Genomic DNA, 26,883 nt, shown 5'->3' with positions numbered 1-26,883 from the left:
ACCCCAATTCCCAAAAAGTTGGGACTCTGGGTAAAACATAAATAAAAACAGAATGTGAAGATTTGCAAATCATGGAAACCCTATATTTTTCATTGAACGTAGTACAAAGACAACATATCAAATGTTGAAACTGAGCTTTTTTTGTTTATTGAAAAAATATATACTCATTTTGAATTTGATGTCAGTAACACGTTTCAAAAAAGTTGCAACAAAAGACTGAAAAAGTTGTGTAATGCTTTAAAAAAAACTTATTTGGTTAATTGGCAACAGGTCAGTAACATGATTGGGTATAAAAAGAGCATCCCAGAGAGGCGGAGTCTCTCGGAAGTAAAGATAGGGAGGGATTCACCGCTCTGTGAAAAGACTGCATGGGCAAACAGTGCAACAATTTAAGAATAATGTTCCTCAATGTAAAATTGCAAAGAATTTGGGGATCACATCATCTATGGTACATAATACCATTAAAAGAATCAAAGAATCTGGAGAAATCTCTGTATGCAAGAGACAAGGCTGAAAACTGACATTGGATGCCTGTGATCTTCAGGCCCTCAGGAGACACTGCATTAAAAGCAGACACGTGTCTGTAGTGGAAATCACTGTATGGGCTCAGGAACACTTCAGAAAACCATCGTCTGTGAAAACGATTCATTACTGCAGCCACAAATGCAAGTTAAAACCAGATATAAACAATATCCAGAACCCCCCCCCCCCCCCCCCCCCCCCCTTCTTTGGGCCCGAGCTCTTTTATGATGGACTGAGGCGAAGTGGAAAATTGTCCCAAGGTTTGACAAGTCGAAAGTAGAAATTCTTTTTCAAAATCATGTCACTACATTCTCCAGGCTAAAGAGGAGAGGGACCATCTGGCTTATCAGTGCACTGTTCCAAAGCCAGCATCTGTGATGGTATGAGGGTGCATTAGTGCACATGACATGGGTAGCTTGGGCATCTGGGAAGGCATCATTAATGCTGAATGATATATACACGTTTCAGAGCAATATGCTGCCATCCAGACAAAATCTTTTTCAGGAAAGGCCTTCCTTCTTTCAGCAAAACAATGCCAAACCACTTTCTGCACATATTAAAACTACATGGCTCCATAGTAAGAGTTCGGGTGCTAAACTGGCCTGCTGGCAGTCCGGACCTGTCTCCCACTGAAAACATTTGGCATATGAAGAAGTGCAAAATATGACAAAGGAGACCCCGTACTGCTGAGCAACTGAAATTGTATATCAGGCAAGAATGGGACAACGTTTCTCTTTCAAAACTACAGCAATTGGTCTCCTCAGTTCCTGAACGTTCACGGTGTTGTTAAAAGTAGAGGCAATGCAACACAGTGGTAAACGTGCCCCTGTCCCAGCTTTTTTTTTAAATGTGTTGCTGACATTAAATTCAAAATGAGCATACATTTTTCAAAAAAACAATAAAATTTGTTTCAATATTTGATATGTTGTCTTTGTACTATTTTCAATGAAATATAGGGTTTCCCTGATTTTGCAAATTATCACATTCTGTTTTAATTTACAGTTTACACAGTGTCCCACCTTTTTTGGAATTGGGGTTGTAGTAACGCGGAACAGAACGCTCTAATATTTGGGAAATCCCATTTGGCCAATCCCCTCAGCTGTGATGTCATTTGTAACTCTGGAGAACTCTGTATGCCATTTTCTTAGCTACTGGACAGATGGCCTGTGTATAGATGGCAATATCACTTTCAAATATATAGCTAGAATTTGCAGAAACTTGATCACCCATCTAAACGTTTATCTTGTGTCCAAATATAAACGCAAAAGTCAGCAGTCTTTTTATTATTAGTTCAGCAGAACGTCTTACGCCATCGAGAACTGATTACACCAGGATATGTCTAATGCTCACTTGATTCAAAAAGGCTGCTCGTGAATACACTTGCCTTGGCCTTCATCACTGACAGAAAAGTGGACTGTAATGTTTTCTGCTTTCTTTAAAGTACACGAATGACCTCCACGGTGATTAAAGCTTATCTACTTTTTTTTTCTTCCCCTCCGCCACATTTCAACTTGCCCAGGTTACCTTTGTGTGCCTTACCATTTCATAATGTCAGCATGCTGGCGTGAGCTGAGGACATGTGTATGGAGTCACTTTCATAGTGCTGACCTACAATCAGTCCTCAAGGACTGTTGGCCAGATGTTGAATTCTGCTTGATGAAAACAGCTGAATAAAAGAACAATTGGTCAGGCAGATTAGTTTTAATTATTACAACTTCTTCAATTCCAAAAAAGTTGGAACGCTGTGTAAAATGTAAATAAAAACAATGTGGTTAAGTGTAAATCATGGAAACCCTATATTTCACTGAAAATAGTACAAAAGCTTTTCTGAAATATGTTGATGACACTCAGTTCAAAATGAGCATGTTTCAAAAATAATAATTTCTCAGTTTCTACATTTGATGTGTTGTATTATTTTCAATGAAATGGAGGGTTCCCATGGTTTTCAAATCATTGCATTCTGTTTTTATTTATGTTTTCATAGGTCCCACATTTCCAGCATCCAAAAGCTGATCGCAGAGGCCAAGGCCATGGGGTCTGGGGGTGGCCCCCAGAATTTATAATTTTTTTTAATGGCAGTGAAATGTATGCAATTTTCCAAGCATTTCAGCTTATTTTTTATTACCTGTATATTAGTATCAAAACTTGCAAGTGGATCGTGTATCTGCTGACAGTTAAAGGTGGGGTACGAGATTTTGGAATAACGGTTCCCGCAAGCCATATTTTGAAAAGAAACAAGCCCGCCCTCGCCATGCTCCCACCCCCCGCGTCTTGTTAAGTTAGAGTGTAGAGAGCTTGGAAAAATAGCTCAAACTTTCTCATTTAAACTGTGTTTTCAGCCCCAATTTTCACTCCACACACACAATCTTCTCAAAAGTAGTAGCCACACTTGTCCTGATTCACACAATGTGTCTACCTACACAATAGGACTTGCAGTTTTTGAATGAGAAGCCTGAAAGTGAGGAGAGGACAGCCGCGCTGCCCCATAAACTGCCATTATAAACTTGCCAGAAAAGTCACTCGTTTTTAACTTGCTCTAGTGACCTCATGTTTTACACTACGGACAAAAAAATTACATCAGTGTGTTCAGGGGAGCCTTGTGGCACTCACTGTGAAAGAATTTTGTGAATATCTCCTTCCGTTTTCATGTAAATCCCCATTGTTTGGAGGGACCTTTTTCTACGCATTTCTGTCTCTCCCTGCTCGCTCTCTCACACACACACACACACACACATATATATATATATATATATATATATATATATATATATATATATATATATATATATATATATACACACACACACAGAGGGCCGGGCTGCTAGCAGGCTTCAGTCTGATTGACGTGTCAGTATCCAATCATTTTGAGGTGGTACCTCGATATGATTGGATGGCGTTTTTCCTTTATTTTACACTGTAGACTGGATTAAAATATTTCGTTTTTGGGTCAAACCTTCTATTGTACTGCTTGCAACATGGGTGTGAGGAGCTTTTCAAGCAATATGGTAAAAAATACTCCTGAAAAAAAATCTCATACCCCACTTTTAATAACAGCACATATTTAGCATCTGACAGCACCGAGCAGTGTTTATTTTGACGGGGAAACGATCTTCACATTTGACAAATCGCACAGTTTGTCTTCGATCATGACAGACATTAGGCTATTATAGGCCTACACTCGAGCCTGTCAGATACAGATCGAGATTTTACACATTAAAACACTGGGATACTTACAACATATGGATCTCTTTACAAACCGGTAATATAAAGGGAAATGTAAGCATGAGGCCTAGATCTTGTAAATAAGTTATTAAAAATAATATCTCCTCGCTGTGCAGAAAGCTTTGCCTGGCTGATCTTTCACAGGCTGTATACACGGAAATGTAAAAGACCACTCTTTATTGAACTTAGAATGCACATGCTTTCTTTTCTTTGGTGTCCTTGTAATTGGGCCATCGTAATCTGACATGATTACACAAACGACTGATCATGCGCAAGAGATAAGGGTTGTTTTACAATCAGGGTACGCAAGCTAAAAATCACATTTAACACTTATCTTCAATATCAAAAGGCTTGACGAAATAAACTTGGTTGTTTATTGTAGCCCTGTGATAGCTCTATTTACCATGCAAAAAAAAAAATTTGGTGATAACGTTTTTTTGGTGAATGTATGGCAATATATGTCATATTTAGCAAAATTACTCGTGTCATTTAGAAAAAGTGCTTTTTTGACCACCGGTAGCTCCAAAAGGGATGCACTTAAATCATTCTTTATGCCATAAAACAAATGTTTGGTTCCATATCTCATCTCATCTCATTATCTCTAGCTGCTTTATCCTTCTACAGGGTCGCAGGCAAGCTGGAGCCTATCCCAGCTGACTACGGGCAAAAGGCGGGGTACACCCCGGACAAGTCGCCAGGTCATCACAGGGCTGACACATAGACACAGACAACCATTCACACTCACATTCACACCTACGGTCAATTTAGAGTCACCAGTTAACCTAACCTGCATGTCTTTGGACTGTGGGGGAAACCGGAGCACCCGGAGGAAACCCACGCGGACACGGGGAGAACATGCAAACTCCACACAGAAAGGCCCTCGCCGGCCCCGGGGCTCGAACCCAGGACCTTCTTGCTGTGAGGCGACAGCGCTAACCACTACACCACCGTGCCGCCTGGTTCCATATCATTGGAAACATAGTTAAGTTTTAATGTTGAATGCCAGTAAGTTTTCAGACTATTTTGATCAAATTAGTATGTAATTGTGTCAAAAAAAAAGTCCTCTCCGAGACAGCTAATTTTTCAATATAAAATAACATATCTAAAATGGTTATTTTCATCCTAAAATGTGGTCAAGATATTGGGACATACATATTAGAGACAACTAACACACAGCTTACAGTCTTATATTTAAAAGCACTATGGAAGTAGTGGATTCTGAATTGTCAAAAAAAAAAAGTCCTCTCCGAGAATCACTTCATTTGTTTCTCCCATCTTATAGCAGATTACACAAAACTACCATACACATGTCAAAAAATTACCTGAAATCTGTTCTTTAACTTGTCCTTCACTTAAAAACTGATACAAGAACCAGTTTGAATCAATTTGAATTTTGGACTCCTGTGACAAACTTTGTACCTTGATTGTAAAACAACTCATAAATTATGTATGGTAGAGATCAATAATTATAAAGATTAACTTACTGATGTATATGCATGCAAGGGCGGCGGCTGTCATATCTGTAGGCTTGTAAACTCGCGGGCCCTGTCAAAGCAATCAGAAAATCTCGGCATGTGAAATGCTAAAAAGCAGTTTTGAAAGTGGTTGAGTAGTCAGACTGTCGTGAACGAAAAGACCAGATTTAATTGATCAAATCAACTAACCCCGAACAAAAAAAAATTAAAAATAAGATATGCACACACACATGTACTTATTAAATAAGCTGTTAATCTGTCCAAAAACGCTTATCGGCAAGTTTGGGTAAATCCTGACGGATCATTGACGTTACTCTTGAGATTTTTCTGATGCAGGTTTTTTCATTTCATGTCTTAGTAGGTTAGTTGGTTTGGATATCATTTTGTGGGTCTGACCCGCCAGATGCGGCTCACTTAGGTGGTCTGCGTTTTACAGAGCGTCCTAACCTTTCTGGAGTTGGGGTTATGTTTTTATTAAGCAGTATGTGTCTTCAGTGTAGTTGAATTAGTTTAGGCAGGTGACTGTACTACTGTTGCTGTGATGGTGGAGCAGCTACATTCTGTCACAGATTGGGGTTTATTAGAGTAAAGCACATGAAAACAAAACTCTGAATATGAAACAAAGCAAACTAGATGCACGTGGCAAGAAGACGAACACAATAGAGATCTTGCAGTCACGTGATCGGAAAGTACACAACCGCCATCGTGTCGGTCAAAAACACCGCTGAATACTGCTGCACTCGTGTGCAGAATGGATCAATTTCAACCGACGGGCTACACGGCTCATTTTTCTAATGAACAGATAACTAGATATATGTCTAAAATAAACGATCTACAGATTTGTGACCCTTATGGCTTACCGGACGGAGTTTTCACGACCGTGTCAGTGGATTTTGAACTGCCAGCGGAATACCCAGACGTGTATAATTACCTCATCAACTTTCCCTCGCTGTTCAGTGGTGAAGCACTGCGTGCTTATAAATCTCTGGACAGTTTTCTTTACAGAAATTCAGGATTTGTCAGCGACTCAGATGTGGCATCTTGTAAACAAGAAAATGATCCTCACTGGATGGGTAAGTCACTTAAGTATTGAGTATAGCACTGACCAGCCGATTATAGAATAAGGTAATTCCAAATCCTCCATGTTGTTTACATGGATCTGGCGTTGGAGAGGTAGAGGCTTGGCAGTGGAGGTTTGAGTAGCTGTTTTCTGAGCTTAGTCAACAGGCCGGCTCTGCCTGTAGCCTCGCTTTTGCTTCGGCTCCCGGCGCCGCCTCCTTCGCTTTGCTTCCGATAACAATCCACAGAGACCCCGCTGGTCTCGCAATCTGGTCTCGTCTGGAATGTTTTTTTTTTTTTTCTCGTCCGGAATGTTGTGCATGTGATGGAAATCGCTACAAACCGTCATTTTCTGCTGGAAACCAATGTCCAGTAAGTCCATACGGTTGTAGTGGATATTGAAGTCCGGTACAGACGAACAACACGCAACAATACACACAAAAAACATAAAAACCGTGCACAGGTAGGGAGAGCTTGTAGCCTCAGCCGTTGTAGTAGAATTGTATATAGTAGGGTTTTCCAGAACAAAAGGTAGAAGTAAAAGCAGAAGTAGAACCAGAAGTAGAAGGCGGAATATGGCGTTTGACCGACACGATGGCGTCTGTCACAATCTGGATCGGCTGTGATGTCACATGCAAGATCTCTATATAGGCTAATGCTGCATTCATGTTCTATGGGAAGATGATATTTTCCAGTTGGGAAGTGGTATTTACCGGTGTGTTGTGTTCACATGCTTTTGTTGTTGTTGACAAATTAAAGATGGTGGACCAGATTCAAGTTAGCAATAGTTAGTTAGCTATCGTTAGCAATAGCGTCTGCTCTGGATAGGTAAAAACAAACCATAACGCATTTTTAAAGGAAACGGATTTCTAACGTATTATATTACACTTGTTAATGACGCAACATTGCATAGACACAAAAAACTACCCACTAGTACGAGTAAAAAAAACCTTTAGTAGCGTACAGTGCTTAACGTTCAAGTGTCTTGTACCGCTCGCCGCCATGTTGAAAAGGTTAAAGTTCATCTCATCTCGGCAACTCGTGTATCAAAATTTTCTACGAGTTGCCCAGTGGAAAATACCACGAGGGGGCGTTCATGTGTGCTTCCCATGTCGGCGTTTGGTATTTACCATAATTCCCATAGCACATGAACGCAGCATAAGTGATGTACGACATGACTACAAAAGCGAGACAGCGAGGAACATGGAATCCAGAACTTGCATAGTGGCAGTAATTGGATGAAACAAGAAACCAGTGCGGGTGATGGGTGAAGCTTGTAGTTCTGCATTGTATTCAGCACTACCATGACTTTGTGCACCAGCTCAGATATGTCAAAGGTCATCATGCCCCAGATTCAGACACGAAAGCTGTTCACTCTAGCTTGAAGGAGTCACAACCCATCAGGAGAGAGATATTGACGGAGCATAAACAAACAGGAGAGACGGGGTGGAAAAGTTCACTTTCTAATATGTTACGTTACCGTGAGAAAAAGGACTGATGGAGATTGGCATGTTAAGGAAATGCAACAAATTTGTTTAAGCAGCGAAAAAAAGCGCTAATTTTATGCTGAAATCCACATAACACAGGGATGAGTGTAACAGTACTGCAGACAGAAACCGTCTGAAGTAAACAAGTGCAAAAGGCATTCCTTATGAGGAAAATAAGTAAGTGCTGGAAAGAAATCACTGACATTTTACATAGCCAAATATATAATACCCATCAAAATGGTCAAAAACGAGGGTTTTAAAGATTTAAAAATAGTTGATGCTCGTTAGGACTTACTGAGTCACACAGGTTTTTTTCTAGTGTTGCTGTACCTGTACACAGAATGCTGAGAAATGTGCAACACGTACCAAAACAATGAAACATGAATAGTTTTTATTTTAAAAAAAGTTACATAAAACTCTCTTAATATCATTGATATTTAAGTACTTACTTGTCAATCATCTTTCCCTTTATTGCATTTTTAATTACTGAAGGCATCAGTAGAGCCGATGTACTTTTTCTTAAAAAATTGATAAACTATCCATGTTTGTTTTTCATTTTAAAAATAATAAATTTACACTTCATTGCGGAATGCACTTATATTAATGTGTTTGAAAAGATACTTTGGCTTAAGCTGACTCTGTTATACTTTTTTCAGGTTGTGTTTCCTTGTATAGCTACAGTGGGGCAAAAAAGTATTTAGTCAGCCACCAATTGTGCAAGTTCTCCCACTTAAAAAGATGAGAGAGGCCTGTAATTTTCATCATAGGTACACTTCAACTATGAGAGACAGAATGAGAAAAAAAATCCAGAAAATCACATTGATTTTTAAAGAATTTATTTGCAAATTATGGTGGAAAATAAGTATTTGGTCAATAACAAAAGTTCATCTCAATACTTTATATACCCTTTGTTGGCAATGACAGGTCAAACATTTTCTGTAAGTCTTCACAAGGTTTTCACACACTGTTGCTGGTATTTTGGCCCATTCCTCCATGCAGATCTCCTCTAGAGCAGTGATGTTCTGGGGCTGTTGCTGGGCAACACGGACTTTCAACTCCCTCCAAAGATTTTCTATGGGGTTGAGATCTGGAGACTGGCTAGGCCACTCCAGGACCTTGAAATGCTTCTTACGAAGCCACTCCTTCGTTGCCCGGGCGGTGTGTTTGGGATCATTGTCATGCTGAAAGACCCAGCCACGTTTCATCTTCAATGCCCTTGCTGATGGAAGGAGGCTTTCACTCAAAATCTCACGATATATGGCCCCATTCATTCTTTCCTTTACACGGATCTTTACATGGATTCTTTCCTTTACACGTCCTGGTCCCTTTGCAGAAAAACAGCCCCAAAGCATGATGTTTCCACCCCCATGCTTCACAGTAGGTATGGTGTTCTTTGGATGCAACTCAGCATTCTTTCTCGTCCAAACACGACAAGTTGAGTTTTTACCAAAAAGTTCTATTTTGGTTTCATCTGACCATATGACATTCTCCCAATCCTCTTCTGGATCATCCAAATGCTCTCTAGCAAACTTCAGACGGGCCTGGACATGTACTGGCTTAAGCAGGGGGACACGTCTGGCACTGCAGGATTTGAGTCCCTGGCGGCGTAGTGTGTTACTGATGGTAGCCTTTGTTACTTTGGTCCCAGCTCTCTGCAGGTCAGTCACTAGGTCCCCCCCGTGTGGTTCTGGGATTTTTGCTCACCGTTCTTGTGATCATTTTGACCCCACGGGGTGAGATCTTGCGTGGAGCCCCAGATCGAGGGAGATTATCAGTGGTCTTGTATGTCTTCCATTTTCTAATAATTGCTCCCACAGTTGATTTCTTCACACCAAGCTGCTTACCTATTGCAGATTCAGTCTTCCCAGCCTGGTGCAGGTCTACAATTTTGTTTCTGGTGTCCTTTGACAGCTCTTTGGTCTTGGCCATAGTGGAGTTTGGAGTGTGACTGTTTGAGGTTGTGGACAGGTGTCTTTTATACTGATAACGAGTTCAGACAGGTGCCATTAATCCAGGTAACGAGTGGAGGACAGAGGAGCCTCTTAAAGTTGTTGTTACAGGTCTGTGAGAGCCAGAAATCTTGCTTGTTTGTAGGTGACCAAATACTTATTTTACTGAGGAATTTACCAATTAATTCATTAAAAATCCTACAATGTGATTTCCTGGATTCTTTCCCCCCATTCTGTCTCTCATAGTTGAAGTGTACCTATGATGAAAATTACAGGCCTCTCTCATCTTTTTAAGTGGGAGAACTTGCACAATTGGTGGCTGACTAAATACTTTTTTGCCCCACTGTATATTTTCATCAATAGGGACACTAGTTTGGTTGGTGATTTAAAAAAAAAATCGTGATATTTATATTTCTTAAATAATTTTATTTTATTCTGTCCACATTCACTGGATACGAGCACTTGCGTGCTCTGATTGGCTACTCTACTACTAGGCTATCAGCTCGTATACCATGAGTAGAGAAGAACAAAATGTCGGAGGGTGTTACTGAACCAACCGAAGACGAAATAAAATCTCTACTCAAAAACAACCCCCCCTCCCCCAAAAAAATACAAAGTCTACTCAGTCTCATTGTACATGGCTTATAGACGACTTGGTGCCATGTGCCTCGTTGGCTATCATCTCATCTACGACTCGATTTCATGGAATAACTGTTAAATATTTATGTAACGGCGGCACGGTGGTGTAGTGGTTAGCGCTGTCGCCTCACAGCAAGAAGGTCCGGGTTCGAGCCCCGTGGCCGGCGAGGGCCTTTCTGTGCGGAGTTTGCATGTTCTCCCCGTGTCCGCGTGGGTTTCCTCCGGGTGCTCCGGTTTCCCCCACAGTCCAAAGACATGCAGGTTAGGTTAACTGGTGACTCTAAATTGACCGTAGGTGTGAATGTGAGCGTGAATGGTTGTCTGTGTCTGTGTCAGCCCTGTGATGACCTGGCGACTTGTCCAGGGTGTACCCCGCCTTTCGCCCGTAGTCAGCTGGGATAGGCTCCAGCTTGCCTGCGACCCTGTAGAAGGATGAAGCGGCTAGAGATAATGAGATGAGATGAGAACTTTAGGTGACTGGTTCATTCTGTGAGTTATGTGCTGTTTAGGATACCACAGAATGAGCACAGGTACGCCACAGTATCCGTGATAAATGAATAGTGCTACTGGATCAGTCACAGTCACAATGAGGGCAAACCTGCTAATGGGAGCTAAAAGTCAAGCTCTAGCTGAGATGTTTTGCGCTTTCATCTGGTACTCAGTGTCTCTGACAATCACGCCTGATGTGTACAATAAAATGTTTATTCACATAACACTCATATACTACTGTGTAATCGAGTTATCTGTACTTGAGATCAGAACCACTCGAAAGTTTGGACACACCTACTCATTCATAGTGGGGTGTTTTTGTATTTTGACTATTTTCTGCATTGTAGAACAATACAATGCAGTATGGAATTTGGTTTTGGTAATTTTCCCTACTTTGGGGGAAAGTGGTTTCCATTCCCCTACTTTCTTTTCTAAAATCAAGTCAAAATGTTCAAACCAGTGTGAGTTTAAAGTCATTGAATTTAAGCATGGTGAGATATGTTACATTACATTACAGGCATTTAGCAGACGCTCTTATCCAGACCAACGTACAACGTACCCAGAGCAGCCTGGGGAGCAGATGGGGGTTCGGTGCCTTGCTCAAGGGCACTTCAGCCATTCCTGCTAGCCCAGGGAATTGAACCGGTGACCTTTTAGTCCCAAACTGCTTTTCTAACCATTAGGCCACATGTGCATGATATATCTGAGGTGATTTCTGTAGCATCTGCCGTGAGTGAACTATCCGATGTTAGCATGTTGGGCTCCGATGTACCTCTGCAGAACTTTTAAAAAAAACAAAAACGGCATGACCGCACATTGCAACACTATAAATGTAAGAATGGGTAACTGCAAGATTTCTGAGAGCTGGCAAATTTTGCCAGTGTTGTGGGACTGCCCCCAGGCGTGAATGACGGCAAGTATCGTGTGTGTGTGTGTGTATGTGTATCTACATGACAATGCATTTGTCCTTTGTCTGTCTCGCTGTGTGTGCGCGTGCGTAGGCTTAAGTGTTGGAACAGATTTGGGTGAGAACAGTTGCCCTTACTTATGTGTGTGGTGCACTCACACACGACCTCTTAGCCTGATAACTGTCTTACTGCGAAGTTTTTTATATTCATATTTGAACATGTGTATGGATGCCTCCGTCATTCAACCAGTCTTTGCAGCAGGATGCAGCTGGTTTCCATTGGGTGGGTGTGTGTTGGAAGGGGGTGGTTTGCATGCATTTGAGTGGTGGTGTGCGCTTATGACAGAAGGAGTGAGTGTTCTAAACTTTTTGTGACCAATGATATGAGATTTTTAGTTTTACTCCATCTAATATTCAATGAAGCGAATTCTTCTGTTGCACTTCTGTTCCCTTCTGTTGCACTTCTGTTCCCTTTTCTTTTGATGGGTTGTACATCAACATCTCTCCTGTTACTGTTACAGGTGGAAGGGGGTCAGTTTAGTTTTTATCCCCCGCTGGCCAAAAGGCCCGGAGGGGGATTATGTCATGGTGATGTTTGTCTGTCTGTCCGTCTGTCCTGGGAAGGGTACTCACTTTCTGAAATCAACTCCTCTCACTATTTTTGGAGGAATTTCATGAAACTCGACAGGATTGTTTGTTGTATATCAGTAATGTGCATACTGCAATTTTGTTCAATTCAGTCACATTTTACCAGAGTTATGGCATAGTTACTAGCGGGGGATATTGTGCTCTCAGAACACTCGTGGGGCGGCAAGGTGGTGTAGTGGTTAGCACTGTCACCTCACAGCAAGAAGGTCCTGGGTTCGAGCCCCGTGGCCGGCGAGGGCCTTTCTGTGCAGAGTTTGCATGTTCTCCCCGTGTCCATGTGGGTTTCCTCCGGGTGCTCCGGTTTCCCCCACAGTCCAAAGACATGCAGGTTAGGTTAACTGGTGGCTCTAAATTGACCGTAGGTGTGAATGCGAGTGTGAATGGTTGTCTGTGTCTGTGTCAGCCCTGTGATGACCTGGCGACTTGTCCAGGGTGTACCCCGCCTTTCGCCCGTAGTCAGCTGGGATAGGCTCCAGCTTGCCTGCGACCCTGTAGAACAGGATAAAGCGGCTACAGATAATGAGATGAGATGAAGACACTCGTGTTCAAATGTACATGGCAAAAACAGAATAACACTGCATTGTTTTGGCATTGCAGCTTGAATAAAATGCTGTGCATTGAACTTGTCTGGGTTTGGTTTTAACTGAATTGTATGAGCTACAGCACCTTGCCACAGGGGTGCCACTAGAAATCTTTGGGCCCTATGAAAGAATATAATGTCAGCAATTGCTTGCTCGCTTCAGGCAATTATTTGGCAACATACTAGCTTACATGCTCACAATGTAACATACGTATTTACAGTTGGATTTTAAAATAATTTATTTCAATAATAACCATCTAGTTATTTGTACTGTGGTGTTGAATATGGTCTGAAAAAATGTACCATGAAGTCTGGAAACTTGAGTGTGGAAAAAGTATGGAATTTTGAAATGGAAAAGGAGTTGGAACCCTGGCAATACTGAAGACATCAAAACTATGGCGATGTATATAAATAAAAATATGGAATTATGTGGTAAACAAAAAAGTTTTAAGTGTTTTCATATTTTAGAGCCTTCAAAGTAGCCACTGTTTACCTTGATGATGCTTTGCACACTTTGCAGTATCTTAACCAGCTTCATGAGGTTCCCTTGCAATGCTTTTCAATAAATTTATTTATCCCTAATGAGTAAGACTGAGGTGAAAGTGGCAAGGAAAAACTCCCTCAGACGACATGAGGAAGAAACCTTGAGATGAACCAGACTCAAAAGGGAACCCATCTTCATTTGGGTGATAACAAATAGCATGATTTATAAATGACCTCACTTTTATAACTGTGTCCCATATAGTCACAAATTATAATTGTGTAACCAAGAAATTCATTATAGTATTAGCATGAAGTCTATTTTGTTGACGTTATCAACTGTTCATTGATGGAGACTTGAGTGCAAAATTGTTCATGACAACTGCAGTCCTAAATTAATCATGACAATTGTAGTACAGTGAGCAAGCAATGGAGTAAGACGTGTGTTGCAGAGCTCCTGCTCAATTGTTGCATTTTTATTTTTTTTCAAAAACACTTTTTTGATAATCTTTGCTGCAGAAAGCCAGTGTGATGATTAAGTACACCGTGCGTCAGGGATATGATTTGTTGATGCCTGTAATGGCTTCGGGGCTCCACAAATTTAAGTACGTCGGACCATCTACCGCCAGGCCCGACACCACCTCGGCATGGAGCACATCTACAGACCGGAGTCGTACACCTGCCTCCCCCCTCAACGACGCCGAGGAAATCCAACACGGAAGACCTGAAAGCTCAGATCCTTTTGGACTTAACGAACTGGTATTGCTGCTGTCATTAGAACAGAGCTTAAAAACTCCCTCTCTGACGAATTTAACCATCTGAGGAGCGAGCTCCAGACAGTCAGAGCTGAGCTAGCTAACAACACCGCACTAGCGCGAAACGAAATTGACCAAATGAAGTCTGCTATTAAGGACATGGAGGTGGCATATCGTCGTGGTCGGCTGTAGGCGCCAAGCTTCAAACTACCGTATCCACCCTGACAAAAGAACTGGGGGAGGTAAAAGAGAAATGCGAAGACATGGAGGGGAGGATGCGCAGGTGTAACATCCGAATCCCGGGGGTTGCAGAGGAGCCCCGGGTCTAGCTCCACAGAATCGGTGTCTAAATGATTGTCTGAGGTCCTTAAACTGCAAAAGGATGACAATTTTAGTACTAAACCATCGTAGCAAAACTGTCAGTGTCCAGAGCCGTCATCTAAGTGTATCTTTTGACTGCCCATATGGGCCATCCTCCACAGGAGCGAAGTGATGAGAAGCTCAGCCAGAAGTAGGGTGTTAGGATGGATCAGGCAGGTCTGCAGAGCAGGAGAGGCTAGCATAACTGGTATCTCAGGATTGATGTGTAACGACAGCACAGGTTGTTAGGTATGCCCATTGTCACCTAATGGTTAAGACCAGTATATATTGTGCATTGAGTGCAAGTTGGTCCGGCAAGACCAACTATGACCGCATAACTAAAAGGGAAAGCCAGAAGGTAACGCAGACATGAGGGAGTCCTGGGACATAAAGCAGCCAGCTACTACACCGTCAACAAACCTGAGTGAACATGTGAGAGTAGGGGAGTGACAACATCCATACATCCCAGTTTACCAGAACACTCTATGCCTGAGGACCTTCCAGATCTACTCCTTTACCTAATAAAAAGCTATTAACAGAAGGCTTGACTAAATGGATATGTTCACAGCCAAGACTGAAGCGCAGAGACTGTCTCTGAGTCTCGAACACTACTTGGAAGGCTGTTCCATAACTGTGGGGCTTTGTAAGAAAAGGCTCTGCCCCCTGATGTAGCCTTCATTATCTGGGGTACCAACAGATAGCCTGCACCTTTTGATCCAAGTAGACATGGCAGGTCATAAAAGACCAGAAGTTTGCTCAGGTACTGTGGTGCGAGACCATTCAGTGCTTTATAGGTCAGTGGTAGTATTTTATACAATTAATTTAGTCATCCCATTAGTATCGAATACATTTCAGGACTGTGTTGCAACAATATTTAATTCACTTCCAGCTAAGACTAAATTGTGTGTAGATGCCAGGACTTTCTCTAGAGAAACCTATGAAATCCTTAGAAACTGTTTCGCAAACAACAGTAATAATTAATAATCTCGTTTAACTTTTATCAGTTTAATTCCCATTAGTATCTTGGTGCTTTCATTATTAATTTGCTTATTGCTACACCCCCACCCCAAATTATACTATTGCTGTTACATTTACACTTTTTGCTATCCATATCAAATTTGACTTATTTTTCATACGTCTCCAATATTTAGTATAATAAGTAAAGGGGTTGTTTTTGTATCTCAGGCTAGGAAATTTTCTTGTCTTTTATATTTAGTATTAGAAGTTTAATAATTAATATTTAGGATTTTTAACAGTTAGTAGAGTATGTATATTTAGCTTTTATATCAGGTAAAGAGCCATATTTGTGGAAACTCTATTATTATTATTATTATTATTATTTTATAATCAATACGAAGTTTGATTGGGAGCCAATGTAGTGTGGATAAGATGAGATAGGGTGGACTGGGAGCCCGTACAGTGTGGATTAAAAGAAGTGTCTTTTAATTAAAATCAGTGAACTTTAGTTCTCTCTGAAATTTGGTCATTGTGATATGTTTATTTCTGTAATATCTTAAAAAAAAAAAAAAACAGGCCATTCTGTGGCTAGGAAGTTATTCAATTTGAGGGATTCCCTAGCAAATAATGTGCATGAAATCACTCACTTCGCGCAGTCAAGCAGACGGAGGAAGTCCGTGTGTGCATGCGCAGGTTTACCTTTGGCTTCTTCTTCATCTTTTGGGTTTTACGGCAGCTGGTATCCACAGTGTTGCATTACTGCCATCTACAGGTTTACCTTGACCGTGCACTGACGGTTCCATCATTCTGTCGCTAAACGAACAGCTGATCACACCGAGGTGCTCGCTGAGCGCCGATATTTATTAGTTTGGTCCTGCGTTTCCTTTCCTTCGCAACATAATGTATTTTCTTCTCCCTTTCCGTTACTGTAGTTGGTCTTTTATGTTTCATTCACATCTTCCATTGTTCTCTCCTGTTTCAAATTTGTGTCCCACAATGCCTTGCGTGAACGGGGAAAGCCCACCATGTGATGCATGATGTAGCATCTTGAATTGGGTCATGGTGAAGCAGGAAAAAAATAGCGGAGAATTTAGGGCCACGTGGCTGTAAATTCATTAATTGTTCTAATTTTTTTTTTTTTAAACCTAATAAAATTGGAAGTCTGTGATTTGAATTCAGTAGCTTTTGGTCCACTAAACAAAAATAGTGTGTTAGGGAAAATTCTTTTTATGACCTAAACTTCAAAAATTTGAAAGGCAGTCGACCTTTTAATAAAGGAAAAACCATTGAATTAGAAGGTGTGTCCAAACTTTCGACTGGTACTGTATGTCCCAAACTGTTTACAACCGTAGTAAATAGTAGATCACTACACCAGTGGTGTCAGCGCAGTTGAGGTATAATTAGTGTGCGTTGTGCAGTTTGAGTCACAGCCTTAGGTGGGGTTTACATTAGACCGTATCAGCGGATCATCAGATTAACGTTTTTAAAACGATTAGCGTGCACACAGCAACACCAATACACGATTCGCGTGCACACAGCAACACCAATACACGGATACGCTCGGCTCCGCAGGCATCCTGCGCTCCAAATCACTCCGCCCTGAACAGCGAGTGCCCTCTGGAAGGTGCGCACTCCGGCCTTGCGCAGCTCACAGAGCGCGCGAGTGAAGCGCACGAGCAGTGATTCGGGACTGAGCCGCTGTGAGTGTGATCCCAGCGCATATCACTTACCACTTGCAAGTGGAAGGATGGCAAGCCTAAAGACAACCATAACTACACAATGGGCAGTATTTGCATCAGTATTTGCAGTATTTTCATACTTTTATACTCTTTAATGAAAGGTGATACAAGGCGGAAGTCCGTGCCGTTTTTCAGCAGTCGCGTCACATGACCAACGCCAGCGAATCAGGAAGGTGGATGTCACAGTGATGTTGTCCAATGACGACGCCAGCTAGAGCTCAGCACAGCGTATCCGCGTATTCTCAATGTTTACACAGCACCGGACCAGACACGATCTGGATCGAATACGTGGACCCTGGCGGATTCCCGTTTCCCGGCGTTTCCAGGCGTTTTAATGTAAACGGACAGTGCATCCGCGAAGAAAACGAGACAGGTACGGTCTAATGTAAACTTGGCCTTAGATTCTATGTAAATGTGTGCACTTGCAGCCTTGAGATTAATAATAACGGTGGAGGAAAAGCACAGTACACCCCACGCTATGAAGTATGTTGTTTTTCCAGAAGTAACTAATTCCGAAATCTGTCCTCTGGTTTTAAGTTTCATTTCTCTTTCATTTTACCTCTGCTGCTAAGTAGTGGAGGCATTATATTTTCAGTTTGTGTATCCATCTGCCCATCTGTCAGAGATATTCATTAGTGCTATAGCTCAAGAACAGCTGAATGTTTGTGGTATTAAATGAGATTATAACTCTAACCTGCAGATGAACAGATTAGATTTCTGATCCAAACAGGCTCAAGGTCACAGCAAGGACTGAAATAGTTTTTTCTTCAATCGCTTCCTTTGTTTGAAATAATAGATTTTAGTATTTCAGCTATACAGATTTGTGACGAGAAGGACTAGACTTATTGGCGGCAGATGCATCCCGATGGATGCTCTTGTCTTCATTTTCAAGTTCTTCTTGTTTGTTAATTTCTGAAAACACTGCTGGTTTCTGTGTGCGGATTGACGTCGAGGATTATGGTCCTCAAACATCACATCTTCCCCGTTGTACAACAGAAAAAAAAAAATCCCTGAAACTGAAAACCAAATGAAAAAGCTGATTATAATACTTGGCTTATTCTATACTTTGTGCATTGCTAAGGTGAGTCACAGGGTGTTCTTTACAATTCCAGGATGTGACCTGCTTTATTATCGCATTTTTATGACTTAATCATGCAAGGATGTCGTGAAAAGGCAATTTAAATGAAGAACCAAGCCGACAAAGGAGGACTTCTTGAGAGCACGACTTAGCATTTGATAACAATATGACATAAGGTCACACAAAGCTTAGTCATGACTCCTAGAACACCAAGTATTTAATTAGCAAATAACATCAAACCGTAAGCATACGTACATGATTTTAACTCCATTCCAACTTTTTTTTTTTAAAGTGTATCCTTGTAGTGCAACTTTGTGATTGATTAGTGCGAATAACAAACTACTTCCTGTCATATTTTTGTACTTTAGTTCATTTGAATACTGCCTCATTTGTTAGTCTCTGAAGGGTGCGTCAAGAAGGGGTCATCGTGAAGTCATGTAAATGTGTGTGGCTTATGCAAGCAGGTAATACCAGGCCCTACAAAAGCCTGCTGAACTTATTGAAGGCAATGTCGTACTGTAGGTCCATACTTAGCGCTCTGTAATATGTGTGTGTGTGCATTTATCACAGAAAAATGCAAAGGGACAGGACCTGTTTGATCAAATCATGTATCATTTGGACCTTGTGGAGGCTGATTATTTTGGACTGCAGTTCATGGACCCCGAGGAGGTTGCGGTGAGTGCTAATCTATAAATAGACTTGCGTGTGTGTGTGTGCACGAAGGAGAAGGAGGTACTGAACTTGAGTCTAAGAGTGTGTGATGGAGCCACTCCACATCAATCAGAGCAACAGCACTTCACTTCCTCGGTGCTACTGTACTAACTTGTGCTCTCTCTCTCCAATTTTTCCTTCAGCACTGGCTGGATGCCGGCAAACCCATAAAAAAGCAGATTAGATGTAAGTCCTCAGCACGCGCTCTGTGTGTGTGTGTGTGTGTGTGTCTCTCTCTCTCACTCACACGTGTGCGCACACACTCGGTGTACAGGTATTACAGCATTGAATGGTTGGGTCATAGCAGGTGTCTGGTATCCTTTTGCTGGTTATCTGCAGTTACCGTGGCGATGTGTGTGTTATGAGTGGGTGTAATAGTATTTACACTGTGGATGGGACCGAAGCCAGTCCCGGTAGATCAGGCAAGGACACATCCACTGTACACAGCTGGTGTGAAATTGAAATGACTCGCATGTAAAACACGAACTTGCCTTTAATATATAAAGCATATACGGTAAACACTTTACTTTTATATGTATTTTAATAAACCTGTGTAATCTGGCTCGAGCGTTATTGAGCACAGTCGGACTAGATAATCCCACCTTTTGATTTGTTGAATTCTTTGTTAAAAAATATATGCAGAAAGAGCGGTCGTTTCCCCCCTCCCAATAAAAACATCAGATGAGCAAACTGACATGAATCTAGAGTGACTGGCGATTGTGCAAGAGTTTTGAACCCTGCGCTGACGCCCTTGAGGACCTGTCCCCTTCCCTTCATCTCATTAATAGTCTTATGATCTCCTAGATAGTCCCTGTTTGGAATATGTGCACCCTCACTCTTTATCAAGGTAAATGCAGAATTTTATATACAGTGTCTTGCAAAAGTATTCATCCGCCTTGGTGTTTGTCCTGTTTTGTCACATTTACAAGCTGGACTTAAAATGGAATTTTTTTTCATTATTTTATATAAATTTTTTTTTTTTTGGGGTAGTGAGCACTATTTGATTTACACAACATGCCTACTACTTTTAAAGGAACAGTCCACCGTACTTCCATAATGAAATATGCTCTTATCTGAATTGAGACGAGCTGATCCGTACCTCTCCGAGCTTTGCGCGACCTCCCAGTCAGTCAGACGCGCTGTCACTCCTGTTAGCAATGTAGCTAGGCTCAGTATGGCCAATGGTATTTTTTGGGGCTGTAGTTAGATGCGACCAAACTCTTCCGCATTTTTCATGTTTACATAGGTTTATATGACCAGTGATATGAAACAAGTTCAATTACACAAATTGAAACGTGGCGATTTTCTATGCTATGGAAAGTCCGCACTATAATGACAGGCGTACTAACACCTTCTGCGCGCTTCGACAGCGCATTGATACGGAGCTCAGATATCAATGCGCTGCCGAAGCGCGCAGAAGGTGTTAGTACGCCTGTCATTATAGTGCGGACTTTCCATAGCATAGAAAATCGCCACGTTTCAATTTGTGTAACTGAACTTGTTTCATGTCACTGGTCATATAAACCTATGTAATCAGGAAAAACGCGGAAGAGTTTGGTCGCATCTAACTACAGCCCCAAAAAATACCATTGGCCATGCTGAGCCTAGCTACATTGCTAACAGGAGTGACAGCGCGTCTGACTGACTGGGAGGTCGCGCAAAGCTCGGAGAGGTACGGAGCAACTCGTCTCAATTCAGATAAGAGCATATTTCATTATGGAAGTACGGTGGACTGTTCCTTTAAAGGTGCAAATTTTGTTTGTTTGTTTTGTGAGAGACAATAATTCAGAGGAAAAAAAACCAAACAGAAATCTGGAGTGTGCATAGGTATTCACCCCACAAAGTCAATACTTTGTCGAGCCACACCTTTTGCTACAATTGCAGCTGCAAGTCTCTTGGGGTATGTCTCTATTAGCTGAGCACATCTAGCCACTGGGATTTTTGCCCATTCCTCAAGGCAAAACTGCTCCAACTCCTTCATGTTAAATGGGTTGCGTTGGTGTACAGCAATCTTCAAGTTATGCCACAGATTCTCAATTGGACTGAGGTCTGGGCTTTGACTAAGCCATTCCAAGACATTTAAATGTTTCCCTTTAAACCACTTCAGTGTAGCTTTAGCAGTATGTTTAGAGTCATTGTCCTGCTGGAATGTGAACCTTTGTCCCAGTCTCAAATCTCTGGCTGACTCAAACAGGTTTTCCTCCAGAATTGCCCTGTATTTTGTGCCATCCATCTTTCCTTCAGTCCTGACCAGTTTTCCTGTCCCTGCAGATGAAAAATATCCCCACAGCATGATGCTGCCACCACCATGCTTCACTGTAGGAATGGTATTCTCCGTGTTGGGTTTGTGCCACACATGGTGTTTCTCATGACCAAAAAGCTCAATTTTAGTCTCCTCTGACGAGAGAATCTTCTCCCATGTGTTTGGGGAGTCTGCCACATGCTGTTAGACAAACTCCAAACGTGTTATTTTATTTTTTTCCTCTTTAAGCAGTGTTTTTTTTCTGGCCACTTTTCCATAAAGGCCCACTCTGTGGAGTGTACGGCTTAAAGTGGTCCTATGGACAGATACTCCCATCTCCGCTGTGGATCTTCGCAGCTCCTTCAGTGTTCTCTTCGGTGTCTTTGTGGCATCTCTGATTAATGCCCTCCTTGCCCGGTGTGTGAGTTTTGGTGGGCGGCCTTCTCTTGTCAGGTTTGTAGTGGTGACATGTTCTTTCCATTTTGCTATAATGGATTTAATGGTGCTCCATGGGATATTCAGAGTTTGGGATATTTTTTTTATAACCCAACCCTGATCTATACTTCTCCACAACTTTGTCTCTGACCTGTTTGGAGTGCTGCTTGCTTAGTAGTGTTGCAGAGTCAGGGTCCTTCCAGAACAGGTTAATTTATACAGAAATCATGTGACAGGTCATGTGACACTTTGATTGCACACAGGTGGATCTTAATCAGTTAATTATATGACTTATGAAGTGAATTGGTTGGACCAGCTCTTATTTAGGGGTTTCATATGAAAGGGGGTGAATACCTATGCGTGCTCCAGATTTTTTTTTTTTCATCTTATTGTTTGTGTCATAATTTAAAAAAAAAAAATTGCGCCTTTTAAAGTGGTAGGCATGTTGGGTAAATCAAATGGTGCTAATCCTCCAAAAATCCATTTTAATTCCAGCTTGTAATGTGACAAAACAGGACAAATACCAAGGGGGATGAATAATTTTGCAAGAGGCTGTACAGTAATGACTAGGTTACAGGTTTCTACCTGATAGTGATTTGGATATTGAAATTTTCTTTGGAATTTTTATGCCTTCACGGACTATCCTCCAGGTTACACATCGCATATACAATTTCAGCCAAATGTTTGGACACCTACCCATTCATAGGTTTTTAGACATCAGAACTATGAAATAACATGTATGGAATTATGTGGTAAACGAAAAAAAAAACCAATACGTTTCATATTTTAGATTCTTAAAAGTAGTCACTGTTTACCTTGATGACTCTTTGCATACTATTGGCATTATCCTAACCAGCTTCATGAGGTAGTCACCTGGGATGCTTTTCAATTAACAAGTGTGCCTCGTCAAAAGTTAATTAATGCAATGTCTTGCTTTCTTAGGCCCTGTCCACACGGCAACGGATTCAGGTGAATCTGATAAAATTGTTTATTGTTTCGGCCTGGCGTCCACACGGCACCGGCGTTTTGGGTGCCCCAAAACGATATTTTTTGAGAACGGGTTCCAGAGTGGAAAAATCTGGCAACGGCGCCGTTGCGAAGTCGTCTGGATGAGTAGAACGGATTTGTTTATGATGATGTCACAACCACACGACTAGAACAAGCAGCACTCTCGCGCGCATCATTCGTAACAACAACAGCTTTTCTTTTAAATAAACAAGTAACTGAACCATTTCTTGAATTTCTTTTTTTTTATTGGATAAGACTGCTTTTCAAAATGTTCACACACAATATAAAAAGTTATATAAATTATATAAAAATGCTTTTCGAAATGTTCACACAATAAGAAAATTAAGTTATATAAAACTATGCACACTAATAAAACTAATTTGTACACACAGAAGGCACAATTTCCTCGCGTAGTCGCAGCCATCTTCTTCTTGTTGTTGTGTGCTTGTTCCTGACAGTGCTTCACGCCGGGTAGAAGAAGGGGTTTATACACATGCGTCCTACTTCTTCTATTGTTCTGGTGTTTCCGATGGGACCGTCTTACAGCGCACGTAGAGGTGTGGCATGTGTATTGCATCGTTTTCAGCAAGCGTTGCGTTGCCATATGTACCTGATATTTTACTGATCCGTTGCCCATGTGGACGCGATATTTTTTTTATTTTATTTTTTTTTTACCCGCTAAAAAAAAAAAAATCTCGTTGTCGTGTGGATGTAGCTTTAATGTGTTTTGTAAATAGTAAATAATAAAAATGCAGTAAATGGCCCTATTCGACAACTGTAGTAATCCATGTTATGTCAAGAACTGCTCGACTAAGTAAAGAGAAATGACGTCCATTTGTTACTTTTAAGACATGAAGTGTATTTTAATTAATACAAATAAACAAAATGAAGCATTGAATTAGAAAGTGTGTCCAAGCTTTTGACTGGTACTGTACCTCTGATGGATCACCTGCCTACCTTACCTCCAGGGCATTTTTGCATATCCTTTAGTTCTTAACATTTGGGAAATGAAACTGAAGAGTTTTGCAACGTCTCACATCAAGAACTCGCTGGGGCACTTTTTGTTCTTCTTACACACTTGTATTCTATACAGGCTTCAGATTGCTCTTGAGTCATACTGAAAATGTCAGCGAATTGACGCGTGTCTCTATGACAACTTAGTGTGGCCTTGGGTTTTGATTTATTTTTTTAATTATTTCCTTCTGTATACAGATGTCTGCCTTTTGATGTAAATCTCATTTCAGTCATATTTTCTTTGCATATCTACACTGTGTTCGTATATTAATTAAGCCCTGTTCTCTTCCGTTTCTGGTTCCTCTCTCTTTTACAGACGGTCCACCATACAGGCTGTTTTTCAGGGTAAAGTTCTACTCCTCAGAACCCAATAACCTTCATGAGGAGTTCACAAGGTAAAAAGTAGAGCAGCACTGATTTGATGCATTATAATGTGATATTTGTAGCAAAAGGTATTTAGTTGATTACTCGCTATATGTGGAAAAAGCTTGTATACAGGCAAACTTGTCTAATGTTTCATTATTTCATTCATATATTTATTTCAAGAAATAAAATACTAGCGGGGCGGCACGGTGGTGTAGTGGTTAGCGCTGTCGCCTCACAGCAAGAAGGTCCGGGTTCGAGCCCCGTGGCTGGCGAGGGCCTTTCTGTGCGGAGTTTGCATGTTCTCCCCGTGTCGGCGTGGGTTTCCTCCGGGTGCTCCGGTTTCCCCCACAGTCCAAAGACATGCAGGTTAGGTTAACTGGTGACTCTAAATTGACCGTAGGTGTGAATGTGAGTGTGAATGGTTGTCTGTGTCTATGTGTCAGCCCTGTGATGACCTGGCGACTTGTCCAGGGTGTACCCCGCCTTTCGCCCGTAGTCAGCTGGGATAGGCTCCAGCTTGCCTGCGACCCTGTAGAACAGGATAAAGTGGCTACAGATAATGAGATGAAAATACTAGCATGAAGGAAAATGATCTGCAATGGAGTAAAAAAATTTCACGGAAATCTAGATTTAGATCACTGATAAAAATGTCGGCAAATAAATGCGATCACCTTTACTTTCTTTATAATATGGATGTTAATTTATATAAAATTGTTTATATTCACCGTTTTCCTCATATCATTTTGCAGTAAATATGTGGCTTATTCATTTAAATGTACTTTTTTTTTTTAACTAACTACTTAAGTTATTTCACGAAAACGAGTCGTACATGAGCTGGTAGCTGACGAGGCTATCAGAAGAAGACGCATAGTGCCAAGTTGGCTATAAGCCATGTACGACATGGTTGAGTTGAATAACTGTTTTTTTTTTTGTTTGTTTGTTTGTTTGTTTTGTTTTTTTCTTCTATCCATATTCACTGGAGGGCGGCACGGTGGTGTAGTGGTTAGCGCTGTCGCCTCACAGCAAGAAGGTCCTGGGTTCGAGCCCCGGGGCCGGCGAGGGCCTTTCTGTGTAGAGTTTGTATGGTGTCCGCGTGGGTTTCCTCCGGGTGCTCCGGTTTCCCCCACAGTCCAAAGACATGCAGGTTAGGTTAACTGGTGACTCTCTAAATTGACCGTAGGTGTGAATGTGAGTGTGAATGGTTGTCTGTGTCTATGAGTCAGCCCTGTGATGACCTGGTGACTTGTCCAGGGTGTACCCCGCCTTTCACCCGTAGTCAGCTGGGATAGGCTCCAGCTTGCCTGCGACCCTGTAGAACAGGATAAAGCAGCTACAGATAATGAGATGAGATATTCACTGGATTTTGAGAAACAGAGCGGGGGTTTTTTATTTTAATTTTTTTGCAAATTCGATAAATTAAAAACTTTATACGAAACGTTTGACAAAATAATTTCTGCTTCAAATGTAAACAAGCCAGTGAAATGACGGTAGCGATTTTGTGAAAAATGTGGTGATTTAATTCTTGAAATTGAAAAAAAAAAAGATACGTTTGTACCATCAAATACTTGTATTCCATATTTTCTTGCGCTTTTTTTGGGGGGGGGACCTTGTTTTCGAGTAGAGCTTTTTTGTCCTCGGTTGGTTCAACATGTGCCGCCATTTTGTTTTTCTCTACTCACGGTATATGAGCTGATAGCCAATCAGAGTGCACGATTGCTCATATCCAGTGAACGTGAATAGAATAAACACTAATTATAATGAAACTATGCATATAAGTAATTATGAGGAGTGTACGTTGCATTAATGTGCTCCAAAGTACAACTACCGGTATATACCCATGTACGACCACATTAACAACCAAGGACTATAGCCAAGTAAAATGAAGTCGAATATAATTTGGCGTTCACTGTGATGATCTAACTGACCCTGTCTTTTTCTTAGGTACCTCTTTGTGCTGCAGCTCAGACAAGACATTCTGTCTGGCAAGTAAGAATTGCTTTCACACACTATCGAAATAAAGCCAAAATGTTTAATAACCTTTCTGAATGTCTTTGGAAAAGTCCTCAAGAGGTTAGTGCGATGTTTTTTTTGCAGCCTTTCCTCACGCAACCATCAGTAATATTTAATGCTTCAGTCTGATCTTAATTCTGGGAAGCGTGATTCAGACTGTGGCAGTGGCATAGTGATAAGCTACTTCATATTCATGCTGTGTTCCAAAGTTGGGTTTAAAGTGCACTATGGAATAAACGTTGCCGTTCTTGCTGAATGTTTCCAGAGCAGTGAAAGAGCACACACGTGCATGCGCATACGCCCACGCACACCCTCACAGGGTCTTTCTTTCTGCTACAGTCCAGTAGAATCTCTGTTTCACTGTCTTAATGTGGGTCTGATCCCTTGGGAGCTGTGCTGCTCTTTTAATAAAAGAAACTGTGATGAGAACCAACACTAGTTTCTAATTTAAGAGCATCGACACACTTTCCCACACAGGGGATACACTCTTTCTTATACTCATTCTTTCTCCAGCGGCATCTCTGTCTCCTATACATATAGAGAGATACTGTACGTCTACTGGGTCTTTATCACACACTGTCTTGGTTTAAAGAATAGAGCATAAAATTGCCTCGTATTCCTTAAGTCTGGTTTAATAACACATTTACAAGCCATTTGATGCATCAATAAGCCTTTCCTTTTCCCTGAGCAGATTAAAGTGTCCATATGATGTATCTGTGGATCTTGGGGCTTATTGCCTACAGAGTGAGTC

The 26,883-nt window shown here is 41.3% G+C and overlaps 1 protein-coding gene across 1 annotated transcript in view; it reads left to right on the top strand.

Annotated features, from left to right (window-relative positions):
• The window catches only part of epb41l4b (erythrocyte membrane protein band 4.1 like 4B), a 94,440-nt gene that overhangs the window by 28,087 nt on the left and 39,470 nt on the right, over positions 1-26,883 (top strand). Inside the window, exons 2-6 of the mRNA XM_060900142.1 lie at positions 18,917-19,021; positions 19,201-19,243; positions 24,073-24,151; positions 26,064-26,108; positions 26,824-26,876. Coding sequence (XP_060756125.1) covers positions 18,917-19,021; positions 19,201-19,243; positions 24,073-24,151; positions 26,064-26,108; positions 26,824-26,876 — 325 coding nt within the window. The remainder of the gene's footprint in view (positions 1-18,916; positions 19,022-19,200; positions 19,244-24,072; positions 24,152-26,063; positions 26,109-26,823; positions 26,877-26,883) is intronic.

Source organism: Neoarius graeffei, chromosome 19, assembly GCF_027579695.1.
Source record: "Neoarius graeffei isolate fNeoGra1 chromosome 19, fNeoGra1.pri, whole genome shotgun sequence".
NCBI lineage: Eukaryota > Metazoa > Chordata > Actinopteri > Siluriformes > Ariidae > Neoarius > Neoarius graeffei.
The sequence above is the reverse complement of the archived record's forward strand: the minus strand, read 5'-3'. Positions and strand labels throughout refer to the sequence as shown.